Source organism: Phalacrocorax aristotelis, chromosome 1 (genome assembly GCF_949628215.1).
Source record: "Phalacrocorax aristotelis chromosome 1, bGulAri2.1, whole genome shotgun sequence".
In the NCBI taxonomy this organism is placed as follows: Eukaryota; Metazoa; Chordata; class Aves; order Suliformes; family Phalacrocoracidae; genus Phalacrocorax; species Phalacrocorax aristotelis.
Window position 1 is genome coordinate 73086677 of NC_134276.1, and position 19733 is coordinate 73106409.

The 19733-nt window shown below is 38.3% G+C and overlaps 1 protein-coding gene across 2 annotated transcripts in view; it reads right to left on the reverse strand.

Annotated features, from left to right (window-relative positions):
* TMEM131 (transmembrane protein 131) overlaps positions 1–19733 on the reverse strand; it is a 101674-nt gene that overhangs the window by 75108 nt on the left and 6833 nt on the right. For both annotated transcript variants that reach the window (XM_075093356.1, XM_075093348.1), the window contains exon 2: positions 5791–5852. In XM_075093356.1, the coding sequence (XP_074949457.1) occupies positions 5791–5852 (62 nt within the window). The remainder of the gene's footprint in view (positions 1–5790; positions 5853–19733) is intronic.

The following is a 19733-nucleotide window of genomic DNA, read 5'->3' on the forward strand; positions in this document are numbered from 1 at the left end:
ACCTTGCACTGTAGAGTACACCTATTGAGGTCAATGGTCCAGCCACTTTATTGCCCACTTACACAGTCTGTATCTTAGCAGTTTGGCTATATGGATATTTACGGACATCACGTCAAAGCCCTTTTAAAAGTCAACATACAATATGAAAATTTGAGGTAATAAAAAAATACATTTAAACTTCACACCCTGAAGACAATATTGCTGATCACACAACTGAATGGTTGCCGCTTCTGTTAGGATACTTCTTTACCGTGCTATACGGAATGAAGTACAACTCATGCAGAAAATACTAAAATTCTTCCAGTAAGAGAACAGCATTGGTGATCCGCACGCATGTAACCCAGTCCCGTAGCCTCCTCGTTGCAAAGCTACCACAAGTCACTTCAAGGTTCTGCCTATTTGACATTTAGGACCATTGTAATTCTCATTACCAGCTTTTGTGACTAGCAGTTTACAGCAGTTTATGAACAAAGACAGCAAATACACATTAAGTATATATAACCACACAGGTTTTCTTTTCCCCCTATCCTAGCAATTTTGCAAACCAGTAAGTATCAGTAAAATAATTTCTAGGAGTTCACATGTAAAAAGCATTTTATACACTTCAGATTATTGCAGCAAGGGGTAAGTGTAGTGACTCATGTTAAGAGAATTTGAGTGAAGATTCTTACCATTTCCCTTTTTCATTGTAGGAATACAATACTTTAAAAACACTACTGTGTAAGGAGAAGTACTTTCCAAACACACAGTCTGTATAGAAGATCGCTCACTCTGGAAAACAGTGCCCCAAACGACATCGTGCAGGAAAACAGTAGAAACCCAAGGCAAGAGCTCTCAAAATAAATAGAACCACCTGGGTAACAGTCCTTTATGGACTAAAAGCAAATGTAAAAATTGCTTTGAAAATAAATTTTACTTTACTATTCACTTTTCAAAATAAAGTCCTCAAAATGTGAGCCAGTACGTTGGCTTAACATGAAAGGATAATTTATTAAAAATAACAGTTGTAGTTTATATCAGCACTCCTAATATTTGCAGAGGACATCATTGTCAGGGACTTGAAGCATCTGTCAGGTCTGGACATGGGTTCAAATAATCAAGACACATGGAGGAGATGGCCTGATACTGACAAGGCAAAGTTTAACTGAAGGAGAGCTCAAATCCAAAACCAGGAATCGCTGACTAAGCAGTAGTACACTAAAGAAAGGAATGTGTCTGGAGAGCATAGTGCAATGCAAACTATATGAGCAAACAAAATGCTGTCAAAAATTTACAACTCATTTTGGAATTACTAAAACAAGTGTCATTACACAGGGAAGCAACTACTCAGTCCTTTCTCAAAGCCTCAGTAATGTCCTAATTAAATGCTACGCTTTAAGTAGTGTGTAGATAAATAAAAATCCAGTAAAGAAAGAGTGTTTTTTTAAATCTGCATGAAGAAACTATAGGTGTCTTTTAGTACAAAATTATCTTGAATAGGGGAAAAAATCCAACTGAATATATACTGGAGACAAAAGCAGCTTAGGCATGAAATAAATATGCACTTAAGGAAACTTGCGAAAGTTACTTCTCTAGAGGTTTTAAGAACAGAAGAGTCAAGCATCTGCCAAGGTAGTCCATCTACACACAACGCTGCCTGAATAAAGTACTAGGTGATCTCCTGAGGTCCATTCTAACCAAATCTACGACTCTGAAGTGCAACCAACTATATAGACATCTGCAAATCGCCTGCTATTGAAGAAAAAAACCAAACCCTACATTGCATTGAGCAATGGACAATTTATTCCAACACAATTCTTACCCTGTGTTCAGGACCTAAATAAATTATTTGAAGAGTTCAAAAAGTTGTTGAGCCCTTAAGGGGACTGACTCATGTGAGGAAGACAGAATTAGGAAATTCTTTCATTACTCTAATTTAATCCATGGGCAAAGTAGCATAAATTTATTCAGATATAACCCTTTAATCTAAACATGTATGCTAAAAAGTAACATTCTCCCTTTTCCTCTGTTAAGACAGAGGGCAGAGCTACATCGTGTAGCCCTTTCTGATCCACATAGTGGAAGTCTATACCCAAAAAGTAGTCTCTGCTTTGCTACTGTTATCCACTAGGGTGAACTATGAATAAAATTTCCATTGTCAGTTTATTTTTACTAAATGCAAGGTTTGTTTACTTAAATATTTAAAGATTCTGCTCTTTCAATAAGTAACTGTTTTAAGTCAGTCTGGTCAAACCCAATTTTCCAATACATTTAATTTATTTTTTTCACAACAGAAGTCCTAAAAATGGGATTGTGTGGTTTCATTAGACATTAAGGAATGTTTCACTGATAGTGTGTAGTCCAAATATGTACAAAGAAGAGCATCAAGAGAATATACTCTAACTGGGGGAAGGTGGCAGGAATTCCTAATGATTAAACTATGTAAGACTCGTCATTTCATTTGCCTTACTTGGAAAGCAACTCCTTCAAACAAGAAAAGGGCTTACTTCCACTGTAAAGATACCAAATTCTTTGAGGGGGGAAACAATAAACTAAGACTGGATATGGCTTAGACACTTCAATGATTATTGAGCACTTTAGGCACTGAACTGGCTATTTCTTATATTAAAAAAAAAAAAAACCACCTGAAGGTGACATAACGTTAGACAATACTAAGTTACTACTACATCACCATATTTGTTCTGTAATGATGGATGGCCTACAATTAACAAATATCCGTGAAAACTTACAGAAAGTCTGAAAGATAACATTCAATGACACTTCAGTGAGTTTAAAAATTTAGTAACTGCGGTTCAGAAGATGTAAATCTGTTTTTACAACAATGTATTTGTTTTGGTTTTATTTTTTAATTGCAGTAAGTAGTCACAAGAGGTCACCATATTAAAATCTACAGGAAAAAAAAACCCAAATAAATTGTAACCTAGAGAAAACATGCTGTATCATTCTGATTAAAAAGAACTGGCTTCACTTTTGTATGTATTTTTGGCTTAAGAGCCACAACCACAATATAAAATATATAAACAATTTATTAGAAATTTTGTCTCTCTTTCTTTGTTTTACATCAAATATTCAGCAATGTATTAGGGTAAGCAGCAGCCAAATGCAATCCAAAGCACTGTGAAGTTTACAGTGTGATATCCAGAATTGCTTGACTTTGTCCGACCATAATATTTAAACTAATTTTCCTGCCTCTGTCACGTCTTGCAATAAAGTTGGAAAGATTAACAATCTGTTTTACTTTTCCATCTTCACAAGAATTATTGAGGTGGTTCACAGCAGCACCATTACTTTCTAGTCCTGAGAACTACAGTGATCAATAGAGTGCTAAAATTAATAAATAAGATAATTTCTGATTTGAAAGATTACTTTTACTTAGTTTTAAAAAAAAGCCGGGGGGGGGGGGGGGGGCAGAAACACCTAAAATGTAGATAACTGAATTTGACTACATGATTTTTATCTTAAAAATCAGGCCAACAACTGTCTGACATTCTTATTAAACCACTCTTGTAGAACAAAATATATTCTAATAGAGAAAGAAACTAAACCTAGTGATTTTTTTCACTTATATTTATATTGGTATGTGGTATCTCCATACACATCAAAGAAACAGACTGGGTCAAAACTTCAATAATTAAGCCTGTAATCACTTTATAGACAACTTCCACCATTCCACTCGGTATGTCCAAAAATAAGCCTACATAGGTAACTATTACACGAATGTGTTCAGCACATGACATCTAAACAACTGTTTAATGAGGAACATGGGGCTTGGTTGATTGGTGGTTTTGGTGGTGGTGGATTGTTGGATTTGTTTGTTTTTAACTGCAACCTTTTCTATCACCAGTTTAGATTATTTTGAAGGACATTATCCTTGTACATTATAATCTCAAAATCTGTAGTAAGTTATTCTTGATTCACATTAAGGACCAAGCAGTGGAAGATGGAAAAAAAAAAAAACTAAACAACCAAACAAAAAATCCAAACAACTAAAATTGGTGGGGGGAAAAAGAAAATACACCTTCATAAATCTGAAACAAATAATACTATCGCAAGCCCAGAACTACACAGCTTTTATGTTTGTTGACTCTTCTAGGCTAGATAGGAGGTCAGAAGGGCTCCATTAAAAGGAGTGTGGCCAGCAGATCAAGAGAGTTATCCTCCCCCTCTACTCTGCCCTAGTGAGGCCACACCTGGAGTACTGTGTCCAGTTCTGGGCCCCCCAGTTTAAGAAGGACAGGGAAGTGCTCAGGCAAGTCCAGCAGAGAGCTACCAAGATGATCAGGGGGCTGGAGCAGCTCCCTTATGAGGAAAGGCTGAGAGACTTGGGTTTGTTCAGCCTGGACAAGAAAAGACTGAGGGGGGAATCTTATCAATGCTTATAAATATCTAAAGCGTGGGTGTCAGGATGATGGGACTGGACTCTTTTCAGTGGTGCCCAGCGACAGGCCAAGGGGCAATGGGCACAAGTTGGAACACAGGAAGTTCCAGCTAAACACGAGAAGAAACTTCTTTCCTGTGAGGGTGCCAGAGCAGTGGCACAGGCTGCCCAGGGAGGGTTTGGAGTCTCCTTCCCTGGAGACATTTAAAACCTGCCTGGACACGTTCCTGTGCCCCCTGCTCTGGGTGAGCCTGCTCAAGCAGGGGGGTTGGACAAGATGGTCTCCAGAGGTCCCTTCCAACCCCTGCCGTTCTGTGATTTTGTGAATTGAAAATCAAGCACTGCACTGGTAACTAATGAAGTTAAACACAGTCACATGCCAAGTGTGCTAATAATTTAAACAATTAATTGCTTTCTTCTTTCTCCTTTCCTCCCTCTCAACTACCAGAACTGTAGCTGTACGCTTCTACGGGAGAACTTATCTTGGGCCGCATATCTCCGGGACACAGGGCTCTACCCACCCTGGGGACAGTGATGCACAGACATCAATATGATGGATACAAAATGTCCGTTTATTTAGCTGCGTCACACGCTTATATAGCTCTTGCGCTTCCTGTTCCTGCCACTCCTATGGGGAGGAGTCTATCTTTCCGTCACATCCCGTGATCTTCCGGTCGCCGATCCCTGTCTATTCCCCTACACAGGACTAACATCAAAGAATTTTAACAAAAGATATTGTCAACATAAATACAATCCACAAAACGCATGCGTATGAAATGCCAGTCACTAGAACTTCAGAACTACATAGCTCTGAAGTGTCAAGCCATGATACTACATCTTTCATCCCAACTACTACCACCGTCTCAAAATATCAGTATTCTTTAAAGTTCACTTTTTACCTGCTTTGACTCAATCCAAAAGAAAGCTGACAAGAATGACAAAATTGTACCTGAAAAATTCATATTTGCAACAGCAGTTATCTCACTGCCGTAATTTGAATTTTCTTTAAAACCAGTGGCAACTTGGTCTCAAGGGCCACCTTTACATTTGGGAATCTTGCAACACTTCACAGTTCCTCTAGTTGTGTTATCCAATTGCATCCCAACTCTACATCAAGATGAGTGTTAAACACAAAGCATCCCCCAGGTTTTTTTTTTGGGGGGGGGGAGGAGGAACTCAAACAGGCCAGACAGCACCTGTGGCAAACTCCAAATCCCAACACAAAAGATCCAGAACCTCAAGGACGCAACAAAGCATACCGTTAAAAATGAAGGTCCAAAGGTTTTTTGGACTTACTGAAGTTTAATGTTTCCTTGTTTTCAAAAAATCCACTCACCCATGAGTTTCAAAAAGCAGCTATCAAAAAGAAGATGAAACATTGCTAGTTCAGATGATTTACTCTGACTACATACCTGCAATAGGTCTCCTTCATCAAAACGCAGCATTTCTATTATGCCATCCGACTGGATGAAAGCTGAGAAGAAAAACAAAAACTAAGTTACTTAATGGAAAAACATTTTGTTACTAAAAAGAGCAACTTAAACATCCAAAATCTGCTGTACCTCATTTTGTAGACAGAGCTATGACAAACCAAAATAACAGTGCAGAGTCTAACGACATACCAAACACAAACCTGTGATACTAATTTTCCTCTGAGAACTCCAAGAGGTTCATATTAATAAAGTATGATAATTCAAATCAGTCTTTTGGCATAAAAACGTTTAACTCCAAAGTGAACAACTTCTTCTAGGTTCCCTAAAAAGACTAGCTGTACCAAGCTAACTCAGTATGTCAAGCAATATGACTGACTGGGTATCTAAACAACGGAGTTTAACGCATCTAAACCCACAAAGAATTCTGACACTTATAAACGGAATTTCAGTTTCATTTATACACTTAAAATGTGACTGTGTACCTGGAAAGCCTTGTTCATTGTTCACACTGTTCCCTAATCCTCAATGTGGCAACAACTCTCTCCATCTTGACATTAACATAATAAACTTCAAAACAGTTTAGAAGTGTTCGCACCATATGACTAAACTCGATGAAAACTTCACGCCTCAGTCACAGATAGGATCCGTAAATTAAGCATTCCTCCTCCACTCATTTCCTCTAAATGTTTGGTCAGGCAATTCTTCTTCAATTCCTCTTAAAATGTAGGGAATGCTACTTTCTTTTAAAAACAAAGAAACAAGGGCATTGCCCTTCCTGTAAAACATAACAATCTGTGCAAGAATGAATATGAGTTAAAGAGGGAAGAAAACTTCAAACCGGTCTAAATTTTACTCACCAAAAAACTATTCTCACACACACAAAAAAGCATGTCTTTAGGATAAAATACAGTAACAACCTCAAAGTAGGAGATTGTATTAAAAAAAAAATCCCTATAAATAACTCCTCCCCTATACTATGACCTTTTTCCATGACTGCCATTACCATTCAGCTAGATGAAGCTGAGAGAGTGAAAACTCATCCCTCTTTCTGCAGAGAGGAACAACTTCAACAGGAAGAAGTTAAAGATTTCCCAGCACACAGAAGCATAGTGTGCGCCTCTGGAAGATGGAATTTGAATCCCAGTCTGAAAGAAGGTTTAAACCTTCATCACCCACTTGGAAGGTCAGTGTTCTAACAAGAACAATTATTTTAAGGTCACCAACGTTGCCATAGGATGTTTTAAAAGGTGACATCAGTTTCAGAAAGCAAAAATAAGAGAAGAGCACTCTTGGCAGAGAGGAGTAAGGGCACCTACCACACAGAGAAACACTATTTTTTGACACGTATTTGTACCAAGCATTTCCTCACTGGCTGCTTTAGTGACACTTCACTTAGCACCCAAAGTTTAACCTGCTACTTAACATATTACTGTTTGCACATCCCACTCTGCATCCCCCCCATAATTTGATACCTTCTCCTAAAAGGTACAAACTCCCCAACCTTGTTTTTGTACGACCAAAAGTAAATGTTAACATAAAACAAAGGTTGCTGCTGTCATCTCCAAAAGTCTCTTTTGGTATGCAAAAAAAAACCAAACAAACAAAAACCCAAAAAACCAAAATTCTATACAATTACTTTCCAAGCTACCACAGCTCAGAATTCTAACATTCAGCGACACAGGCTGAGAATGCAGCTCAGCTCATGCAGAAGTGTGAAAATCACCACAAAGGGAAAGGGGGGGCTTAGATTATAAACAACGTGCATGTCCTGCAGTATTAACAGTGGCATGAGTGGTACTAGTCAGTCATGTCAGCAATATCTTAAAAAATTTTTGTGTGTGTTTATTGTTATTACCTTAATGATTTTCAAAACAAACAAGTCATCCTTAATCCAAGAATTGGGAGGTTTGGGCAATCATTTATGTTGAAGAACTATAGAGAACACAGAAGATTTTTTTAAAAAAAAGAACAGAAACAAACCAGCATTTAAACAGCTGTTATTAGATCAAGTCCTACAGCTTATGGAGATTTGGGGTTTTAAAACTTAAATTACTGGAGTAGGTCTATCAATTAAAAGTTTAATCCTAGAAACAAAGAACAAGTGAATTCTTGTAAATTTAACTGGCAATACATCTGTAAGATACTCTGTCTTTAAAACCACCCAAAAAAAAAAAATCTATGAGGGAATTGCAGCCCAAGAAGTAAGAAAATGAAGCTTTGACATGATAGGTTAAAAAGCAAAGTATGACAGTTAATCACAACTTCATAGAAATGTCATGCCTATCCTCTGTGCAAAAAAAAAAAAATAAATTACAGATCAGCTGATATGGAGAGAAAATTATCAGTTTTTAACTTGGGGACAAATCCAGAATGAATTGTTTTCTCATGTATTTAATTTATTGCAAGTTTAACACACACAATAAAAGAACCTATCGATAAAAGCACACCTTCCTAACGTTCAAAAGAATTGCATCTCTAACGTTGGGGGTTTTGGCAATCTTTCGCTTTCTAGCTTTCTGATCTAGAAACAAAGATTACACAGAACTTGACTGTGAAATCAGGCACAAAAGTTCATTAGAAAACAACTTTTTATATTCATAATCTATCATCACCCAGTAGAAGACAAAAGGTTATTTCTTCAAATGTCTGTTTTTACATAAAATTAGAAATTCATTAAATTCTTCTGAGGCTTTTTTCCCCTATTTTAAACATTATACACTCCAGGTACAAAGAGCAGAAAGTAGCAACCATTCTTCCATAACGATAACACACACAAGCTCCAAGAAACAAGCCAAAGCTTTCTACCCGAGCAGCTTGAACGCAGGCAGCCCCGCTGTAAACCCCAAACGCTTTTCAGCCACCTTGCAGTTATTTCATCTTTGTAGCACCTTATGAACAAAGCAACAGATGTTACAGAACATTTTGAGCAGATGACACTGTTAAATTGAAGTGCCATTCATCATTATATCATTTAAGAAATGTTTTCAGAGATCAGATGACAGTTAGTGCCAGGTGAAGTCAGACACACCGCAAAGCTTGGCTGCTGGCCATCTTGCAGCAGTCACATCTCAGCTCAGACGGTGATGAAGTTTCTGTGGTTAGACCTTTTACTTTGTTTTAGACTAAATTTAAAGCCTTTGTTTCTATGTTATCAGTTATTTCATCAAAGCAAAGAAATGACAAGTAAACATCTATACCTTCATGAGATGAAAGCTTGTTTTTGCAACTGACTTCTCAGACTCTCAATTCACGATGAAGCAACGAGTCACCTCATTCAAATGAGGCAAAGCCAATTACATTTTAAAAAAGCTCCACTGACGAGTCATAAACAATCACCCAAATCCCTGTAAGAGCAGCTCTCAAACTGTCCAATATGGACTACAGAGAGGACAAAGGCTTCTTCAAAGTGAAACGCAGACAGTACCCAAAGAGCAGAATGCTGCCTTCTAGTACTTGCCCATTCCAGAACTAGCAGCAGTTGCTCACCGTTTGCACTTCTACCACCTGAGCTAAGTAAGTTCACAAACTTCTGCAGAGCAAGTCCAAAAATATTCTTTTTTGTCCTTTTACACAAAGTATCTATGTCACCTATGGGGATTAGGTTATTACCAATGCCAAAAGACTCTGCAGGCAATTAAATATGAGATCACTTGGGCATGCTTTATTAGGTGAACCATTCCCCATGCTACAGAGGAAGATGACTGTTTCTGCAAAGTCCCCAACAATTTCTCCTGGAAAAACTTCTTCCCAGTCCAGGCTGATACCATCATGCTCCATTATCAGTCTAATACTTTAATAGTCTGGAATAGTAAACTGCAGCAAATTAAGAACTGCTGACTGTGCCATTTTGGTCACCTCTGCCACATGACTGGCAACTGCTATGAGAGGGGCACAACGTTAACATTTGGGGTAGGAAGCATTTCAGCTGTCACAGCGTGATCTGCCCCTGCACAAATCAGCAGCCAAGAAGCCAAATTACACATTAGGAAAATAATTTCTTCCTGACCCTACAGGCAACTGAAGCCCTGAAGGCTGATTTTAATCGTTATTAGTCAAACTTTAAATGTTATTAGCGTGTTTGCAGCCCAAATAAGGAAAAGGATGAAGATTCATATCCACAGATTTCAAGGTCAGAAGAATCAATCTCCTTTCCTCTTCACCCATGCTGAACAGAGTATTTTCTTCTAACATGTTCACAGAGATTCCTCTCAGCAGCAAAACTTTATCCTTTTGAAAGCACCTGGCAAGAAGCAAATTTATCAGATTCATGAGAATCCATGACAATTTCAGTCACTCTCACTACTAGCACATTGAGTGATTTCAGGGTCAAACTTTCAAACTTTTCCAGCTTCTAGCTTGTGTATCCTGGTCTCCTCTTTTCAGACAGTAGGTTACTATCAACAGAAGTGATATAAGTGCCAGCAAATGCTAAAAATACTGCGAGTTTCATTTTCTGTTTGTTTTCAGTTTTCAGCCTTTAAAATGAAACTTCTTTGCTTTTCTGTGAAAAGCCCATAAAAGATATCAGAAAAAGACCATGAATGTAGATCTTTCCACTTGCATCAAAACACATTTTTCTGCAGAGAGCATTTTCTAAGCTTTTATTTAAAAAGTGGCAAAACAAAAACTACTGCCACAGCCACAACCCCTGTCCCCCAGTCCACAGCTTTCTGGAACAGTAAACACACTATGTAGTCATTCTTACCAGTAGATTTCTAAACGCTTTCCCCTGCCCTTTCCAACAACATCACAGTGCCTGATGGTAAACACCTAAAGTAATAAAAATGTAAACAGTGGCCTGAAGAGATACCAAATTCACTTAAATTCCTCAAAGCTTAAGCTGCATCTTCTCACAAGTTTATATAGCTAGCGGTCACATTTTGCTCAAACACATTCCTATTTAATTGTCTCTGGTCCAAGCCTTTTATATTTTAGCTTAAAATATAAAAACTACAGACAGACCTATAAAGCATTGAGTAGCACAAGAAAATTTTTAAATCCTACATGCTCCAAAGTAAACCCAGACTTAATATCAAAATCACTGTAGCCAACACCAGTTTTGAGGTGTGCCTGAATTACACATACCAGAATAAATTTGCATGTAACGCAAGACGACTGAATATGCCAAGACTCTTAGTGCACAATGATAAAAAAAATTCTCTGTGGTTCACAGGTTATGAGGCCTACTCTGACTGAGTTCTGATTTTTAAGGTGGCTTTGCAAATTTTCCTTTCATTTAGCCACTGTCAATTTCTTCATTTCAACAGGAATGTATATTCTGGCATATATGCTCATAAAACCACTATTCTGAAATATTACTTAGTTCTGGAACAGCTACTCTGTAATACAGTGCTTTCATTTATTTTTTTGTTAGTCATCATTACATATTCTCTTACATGCTTTAAGAACTATTTTTTCCCTTAACTATTGACTAAACCAATTTTCTCATTTTCTTATAAGCTGTATTTATACAATCCAGTATCATCTAGTCTATGAATTTTCTCCATATTCTGGAAATAGTGTCCCAACTTACTAAAAGAGGGCCAGATCGATTATTTAAATCTCTCCTAATTTACACTAAGTTTTTTTTAAAATCCAGTTTCTAACCCTTTGTCTTAATGACTAAGCTCACTTCAAGGTAACTATAACCACATGAGCTAATTACAGTGTGCTAAATGTCATTCACTTCTGTATATGTAATTGTAATTACAGCATTTGTATCACTACTGGTTAAACAACACAACTAAAACTAGATGAGTCTGTTTTAAAGCTCGGACTATGAACTAACTGCTTATGCGCAATCACACCATTTCAATCATCCTGAACGGTGGAAAACTGAGCATCATGTGAAATACAGAGAGGTGGATACAGAATGATAAAATAACATTATAATGAAAGGAAAATTACTTTGTAAAAAAATAAATACTACACAGATAAAGAAAAACAGTATTATGCTGTAATGTAAGCAACCATTTTTATCGGCTTCAAGAATACAGAAGTCTGGTGAGCCTCAAGAAATACGTCCCAGTTCAGTGTTCTTTAAACAGCTTTTATTGTGTTGAAAGGCCTATTCTCCAAGATGGAAGAGTCGGTGTAGCTATCAGCCTGAATTTTTGCCTATGTCCCAACAGGTGACTGCTCACTGGAAATGTAAAATACCATTCTTTTACGGGCCAGCAAATCTCAGGCAAGAGGGTCCAAGAAAGAATCACCAGCCAGCAGGCTTCCCTTCCAGCTAAATCCTCTTGCACTTACATACACAATTCGCTTATTTCTTTTCCAGTAGTCCATAACAAAGGGAAATTAGTAATTTTTCCAGCAGACCTCAGGAAGAGCCATCACAGCCCAGACAGTAAATACACACAAAATAGTAAAGATCATATGCAAAAATAACTCACTTTGAAGCCTTTTTACACACGAACACATTCATTCCTTTTTCTTTATTAAAACCCCTAATTACCATCCTTCAAAAAGCTAGCTTGCCAAATTTTTTTTTTCTGTTTACATATTAGAGAGTTGAAATAGGAACATTCCTAGATAATGCACTTTAATCATCATGCGAAATGAAAAATGAATTTATTAAGCTAAGTAACAAAAAGGTAGAATTTTCATTAAAAACCTCATTTTGTACTACTGATTGTAAAAAGTTATTTTTACGACTTTAGACAACACGTACTCAAGTAAGTTCATATGCACCAACCTATGCCCAAGTTAATACAAGCTCAACAGCTGCAGTATCTGAGCATACAACCCACTATTCCACAGCAAGGGGGGAAAAAGGTCAAATTATTTGTATTTCACTTCACACAACAGCACAAATTTCAGTGTGTACACTGTTACCCAGCTAAGTCTTCATAAAATCTTTCGCTAACTCATGTATCATTGCTGACTTCAGATACAAGACAAGCTCCTTCACACAGCAAGACCGTTTCCTAGCAAGGAAAACTGTCACACTGCATTCATCCACTCATCTCTTTTCCACTTAGTTAAGGCTGATGCAGATTTTTTAGGAATTCAGCGATCAATTCAGTGTTTAAAGCCAGCCACAAAACAGAAAGTGATAGCACAATTCTGATTCGGAACACAGGCCCCAGACAGACAATGAATCTACCACTTAGTCTGAGGAAGGAAGAAAGCAGGTCTCCATCCCAAAGACACAGTTCATGCACCTGGCTCATGACATTTGTTTTACACTTTAGAAGATGGTGCAACTGCTTCAAGATTTCTTTTATGGAGTTTGCACTGATTGGATGTGTTGTGTAATAGATATACCCTTGCTATAAAACCATAGAAACAAAAAAGGTCACTGGAAGTAATGTGTACTGCACCTAGCAGTCTGCTTTCGTTTAGTTGTTTTTCTAAGAAAATTAGATGATTTTAGATAGAAAGAAAAAAGAATCACACGTTATTTAAATACCTTTATTCTCAGGTGCTTACTCTGTACTCAGACTGTATTTCCACTTTACAGGAATCTGCATTTTCATCCTCTTCAGCTAGAGCAATTTTTATTTTAAACTGACTTTTTTGTAACAGGAATTCAAAAAGTTATCTGCCATTGACCAAAATGGTCTATTTCAAATGGTAGCAGTAAATGTCATAGAACTCCACTTCAAATCAAATACTACTTTAAAAGTTACTAGGTGATTTAAAATACCTATTAAAAACATTTGCTGCTTTGCTTTTAAACATTTCAGTAATTTTATTTGTTCCTTCAAAGCCATTTAATTGCTGGCTCCAAAATGCTTCTTGGGAAAAAATATCCAACTCTCTTTTCTCACGAAGATTTCATTGGAAGGTATGAATGCACCTATTTTTCATGTAAAAAAAAGAAAAGGATAAATAATTCTCTCATCTGGGGAAAGACGCATTATTTGAAGCTAAAGAGAACAATACTCCTGACACCCATGGAAGCTTCTCATAAATCATTTGAAGAGATGGAAATTTTGAAATGGAAGTTAAAAGAGAAACCAAACATCTGCAAATAGCATCTTTTTTTCTGGCTTTGGGCCATACAAATTATGGCTTTTTATTCTTTCTAATGATGGGGATTTGAAATATTTTAGATTTTCAGTATGCTAAATTAGGTTATACCTCTGTAAATCTGTCATTATTGAACTTGTACAGACACAAAATTCATTGGAATAGCCTCAAGAACAATATAACCTGTCCTGCAATGAGAGAGGGGGAAAACGGCAGCCCCTCCAAACTATTCTTAAATTGTCATCACACTTCAGTTGTCAAATTTTAGATCAGAAATTTCTAGTTGTGGCAGTAAGTTTTACTACTCGTTTAGCACTGCTAACTGATCTGTGCACAGGTAACACGGACTCATTGGAACCCTAACCTTTTCAGCATATAGAAATATTTAATACGTAGTTTACAAGAAATGACAGTTCACAGATTCTGCCGCCTCAGACGAACAATGCATTAACTGACAATAATAGTAACTATCACCATTAATGTCAGCCTTCCAAACTTGCACTCTTATGAAATTAGCCACTGAACAGACACACAAAACCTACTTACTCAAAAAAATTGATTGTGCCAACTCAGTGCAAACACCTACTTAAAACGTACATGCAGGCTGATTAATGGCATTAATAAACCTACAGAAAGAGCAAGAACTGTGCTCTGTGGTGCAGAAAAGAAGAAGGAGGATGGATTTTCAGATTTTCCAAAGAACCCCACAGAACAGGAAGACGACAACGCCAGATACCTCCCAACATCTACATGTCTTGCTGGCAACGTGAATGCAGTCAGGTAAGAGCTACAGCTCATGCTCTGTGGACACTGCTCAGCTTTCAGTCCTTACTCCTAACCTTGCTACCTGCTACAGAGGATGCTTTGTATCACTTATCTTAATCAATGTTATGACACTGAAGCAGTGGCCTACTGAGCAAGAGTTCTGCTCTCCTCCCTACCCTGATTTCCAAACCCTCCCCCCCCCCTTTTTTTTTTTTTTAAAGTCACTTATCAGAGTGGAACTGCACAGATTTATAGAGCAACAACGGAACTTGGACAACGCATTAATTCAGATTTTGCTGCTTAACACTTGCTACTTGGTTAGGACAAAATTACAACCGGAGAGGAGGCGCACTGCAAGGGAGGAGCGCAGCATCTCCACCCTCGCTGTGCTCACGTGGCAACTGTTACTCAAGTGCCCACTGGAAACAGCTATTAAGCCTGGAGGACAAGTAAAAGAGCAGGAAGATAATGCTTAATCAGCTACCGTATGAGGTCTATACATACAACAATCAAAGGTCAGGAAAAGGTAGGAAAAGCCTAATGTTAAAGCCCTAGTGTTAAGGATGTGGCAGTAACACTACTTATTGTTTAGCAAAGCAGCCTGTTGACTTGCCGTGTGGGAACACAGACCACCAGGAAAAAGCTGGCGGCAATGTCTGATAAAGCCAGAAAAGAAATGGGTGGAGAAGAGCAGCTGCAGCATGTTTTGAGAGAAGATAAAATAGAGGGCAAGAAGAATGAAACAAAATAGGGAATTTCAGTTTTGGAGGAAAAAAATACAAAAATATAAATAAGAAATTAAAGGCACAAGCAGGCATATGGAAATGAAACACATATGTTTACCTGCAGAAATTCAATTCAGCTACCCAAAACGCCGTGGAAGCAGTTACCCCTCAGAAGTAAACATCTGATCTCTTCTGGTCAGACTCTTTCAGAAACTGCTATGATGACCAAGGTTGACACTGTCCAACACAGATCACAATTTCACCCAATAATTCCAAACCCTTAGGCTTAGTTACAGAATATGTTTTGGAGAGTCATCTAATTCTACTTTAAAGACTGCAACCACCACTAAGCTGCCCCTTAACTGAGACAACAGTAAATCATCTTCAATCAAAAATACCTCTCGTTTCTACTTTGACATGCCTAGTACCTAGTCCCAACATAAATATGCACACCTTTGCTACATGAAATGGCCCTTCAGCATTAGATTTTTTTTTTTTGGTCCCTAATACAGCTTCTTTTAAAGCACAGTTAAGTAATGCTGAATAAATTTTTTATTCAATGTCTGAGTTCCTTACTCTGATGTCTTTTTCCCTAGAGAAACTGAGTTTAATCAAAGGAAGAATTCATGGGACTCATCAAGTACTGGAACTCTGATCAAATTTTCCCTGATGAACTGGAAGTTTGTTTCAGTCTTTCCTCCATCAGATAATGATATTCAGTAGTACTAATTGGCAGAGTAACTTCACCTGTTAAGATTCAGTCTCTGGCAATGAAAGCTATCTCTCCTTCAGCATTAGATATAATCAGGTTTCCCCAAAACCAAGGAATTTATTAATATTTTCATAATTTGGAAGATATAGTTTAGCCAAAGCTATTTGGGCAGATCATGACCTAGTTAAGCTACATGAAAGGCAACTGATGAGGCATATGATAATGTAAAGGCAGCTATATAACAGTTGCCCCCACATGCACCTTCCTTATCTTCTTACATTTAGGAACAACAACTTAGAGGGCAAGAGTAGTCTCAGTGATTTCTATCACTGAACTAAGTAGCAGGATGGCTGTGGGCAAGGGTCTCACTGGATAACAGTCATTTCTGGTACCACTGGATGGCCCTTTGCTGGCTCCGCAGACTGAAGTTACACACAGGCCCAGAACACCAACACAAACATACGAGAAGGATACGGTTTCCAGTAAGGACCAAGTACTTCATGTCCCCTGTTGAATGTTGCCAAGTTTGGCTGTTTCTTGCAATAACCAGATCTGTCAGTGTTTCCTCAGATACCAGAGTTGCGCAGATTGTTAAGTATTAGTTTAATACATCTTGTATATTAACATGTCAAGCACAATCCAATTTATTGTCACATTACCAGCACCTAGCAAGGATGGAAACTAATGGCTATATTATCCTTCACATGAAGGATAGGATACAAATATTCCTGTTGAAACAAATTTTTCAAGAGAAAGAATGAAAACTAGCAGACAAACAAAGCCTGCATGATACATGACTACAGAAACAAGAAATGGCCAACAGGGTATTTTTTTTATTCTATGATCACAGTTCTTTAGTGATGCAGCAACACGTGACCCTGAATCCAATTACAACTCTGCCTCTATCTAATTTGTATCTAATTTACTACTGTCACAACACTGATTTCACCACGGAGTTACACAGAAACCCAGACCTCTCCCATCTTACAGATATTCCTATCAGTTGCAACAAAGTTATCACAACTTCCTACCAAGTTTTTAAGATCATGAGGGAGCTCCAAAATGCAGACACAGAGCAATTCAGGTTGGAACGGACCTTAAGATGACATCTAGCTCAACCTTCTGATGAAGCCCAGTGAATGATGAATTTGGACGATGTTACTTAGGCTTTTGTTTAGCTGGGCCTTGAAAACCTCCCAAGGTCAGAGATTGTACAACCTCTCTGGGAATCTGTTTCAATGCCTAACTGTCCTCATGGTGAAATATGGAATCATTATGTCAAGCCAGAATACTGTAGTGGTCCTGACTGGAAGACCACACAATACATTAAACAGCCAGCGATGCATGCAAAAGCTAACCTGAATAGGCCCATGCCTGTGCTATGCTGTATGTACAGGCTGGCTTTCGGGCCCGTGCTATGCTGCACACACCTGCTGGCTGCGGGATGAGCCCAGCCAGCTCACTGTAACAGAGGAGCCTGCAGGGAGCTGCCACTTGGTACCGTGGCACCGTTACGCCACCTGGGTGGCCTTGCCTTTATCTAGAAGCGCAGCTAGAATTCTCATGCGAGCATCCTCTCTGCTTGACAGTAGAAATTATGAGTAGAGGTGTTCGCTTGCAAGGAAATCCAACAATAGCTCAAAGGACCAACACGAGGGATCTCTTTTACGGATGGGGTCTGCACAGTACATTGCATGTGGACTGGAGGCTTGTTTGATGCTGCACAACTCAGGGTTCCCAGCATCAAAACAGATGTAAGATTATCTATATTACTCTCTCTTTATAGTGTTAGCTCTCATAAACAGCATTTTCAATTATATTTTACAGTGTCCGAGTACCTTTTTTACTTGATCGTCACAGACCAGCAACTCCTGAGAGAAAACAAACTTTCCCTGTTTCAGTTTATGACCATTGTCTCTCAGGCTACTGCCATGCACCTCTGTGAGGAGTCTGACTCCATTTTCCTCATGACCTCTACTTTAATACCTGCAGGCTGCCACGAGGTCCCTCCAAAGCCTCATCTCCATGCAGCTTTGGGTCCCCCAGCCTCTCTTCATGGGTCACATGCCCACCGACCATCTTTGCGGCCTTCCAGAAGGACAGTAGAGAGCAAAACTGGATGCAGTGGTTTAGGTGTGGTCTATTAAATGCTGACTAAACAGGAATAATCGCTTTGTTCAGTCTAGTGGCTACACTCCTGCATGCTGCCAGGGTACATTGCTGACTCATGTATAGCATTTCCAGCTTGTATTCCCTGCAAGTGGTTATTCTGTCTCACATGAAGGACTTCGCATTTGTCATTTTTTGATGTCATGACGGTCCTGTCAGTTCATTGCTCTGTCCTGTTTATACCTCTCTGAAATGCAGCCCTGCCCTTGAGAATACTGACTGCTCCCCAGATTTGGTACACTCCAACTCCAGATCAGTGACAAAGATATTTAGCAGGACAGGTCCCAGAACAGAGCCAGGAGGAACTCCTTGTAACAAGCCTCCAAGGTAGAGCACAAACCACTGCTGGAAATAAACCAAACACCCCGCAGTTTATGTTTGCCTGGATAGTTTTTATCATCATCTACAAATTCCACCTGCAAATATTTGTACAACATTTTAGTGTAAATCAGTGACAAACTGCTTCTGCATTGCTAGATGATTTCGTATTTATTTACAAGCTTCAGATAACCAGCTTTTACATTCACTTAATGTACTATATCAACATCTCAAATGGTGGACTCAAAAATCCCCTAGTGGAAGCAGATGTAATGAAAAATAGCTCTTTTCTTTATCTCAGTGTCAGTATCTTCTATCGTCTTCAATCTGAACCAGACATTTTCAGTCTGCAGCTTATCTATTACAAAAATAAAGAAATTTCATAAGCCAGTCACCTCAAACTATGCTGAAGCCATCCAATTTCACACTGAGGAAACTACCTTGAGGTGTTTCCAACAGAGTATATGCCCATAAGGAAATGAGAAAGCTTTCTGTTTTTGAAAGCTAAAATTCCCTCTTTAAAAACCACCTCTTTGAGAACTTCTCTCAGCCATTTTTTTCTTCACTACCACCCTCCTCTACAAGGACCCCATTCTACTTCAAGTCTATGGATCTAAAAAGTCAAGTTAATGAAGAACAGGTATACAAGAGGTTTAGTGGAAACAAGTGTTTCAAATTTAAATCAGTACCATGCTTGTCTACAACTTTGTCTCCTACCATCACTCCCTCAAATGGTGAATTAATCTGTTTAACACCACTATCAGCTGTACTTCCTGACTTAACTAAAAAAAAACCCTATGACCAAGGGTTGTTTGGTATTTTAAGTAACTTTTTAAAGTCTGTGCACATTCTATTACACCAAATGTGTACAGTCCAACATAAAGCTAGATGTTCAACTGAAAAAGCCTCTCAGATAAGCCTTAAGGCATCATTGTTGAGACAGATTGCTTTATTAATAACAGTTAGCAGATACATTAGACAAATAACTTCAATAACCTAAGCATGTTGTATTAGAGTCAGCTAAACAGGTCTATTAAATAATGTTCTGTAACTTCATACAGTACCCAGAAGGAGCTGTTAGGTACAGAGTTTCATTTCCTGTACACCTCCTTCCATTAAATTTCATCCAAGTATCCTTAAAACCAGTTCAATAATTATAGTAAAACTCCAGCTGTTCTCAGACAGTTCACTATCACTATGCATGCCAGGTGGTAGGATGAGAGATATTAAAATGCCTCTATGATAGTCTTAGT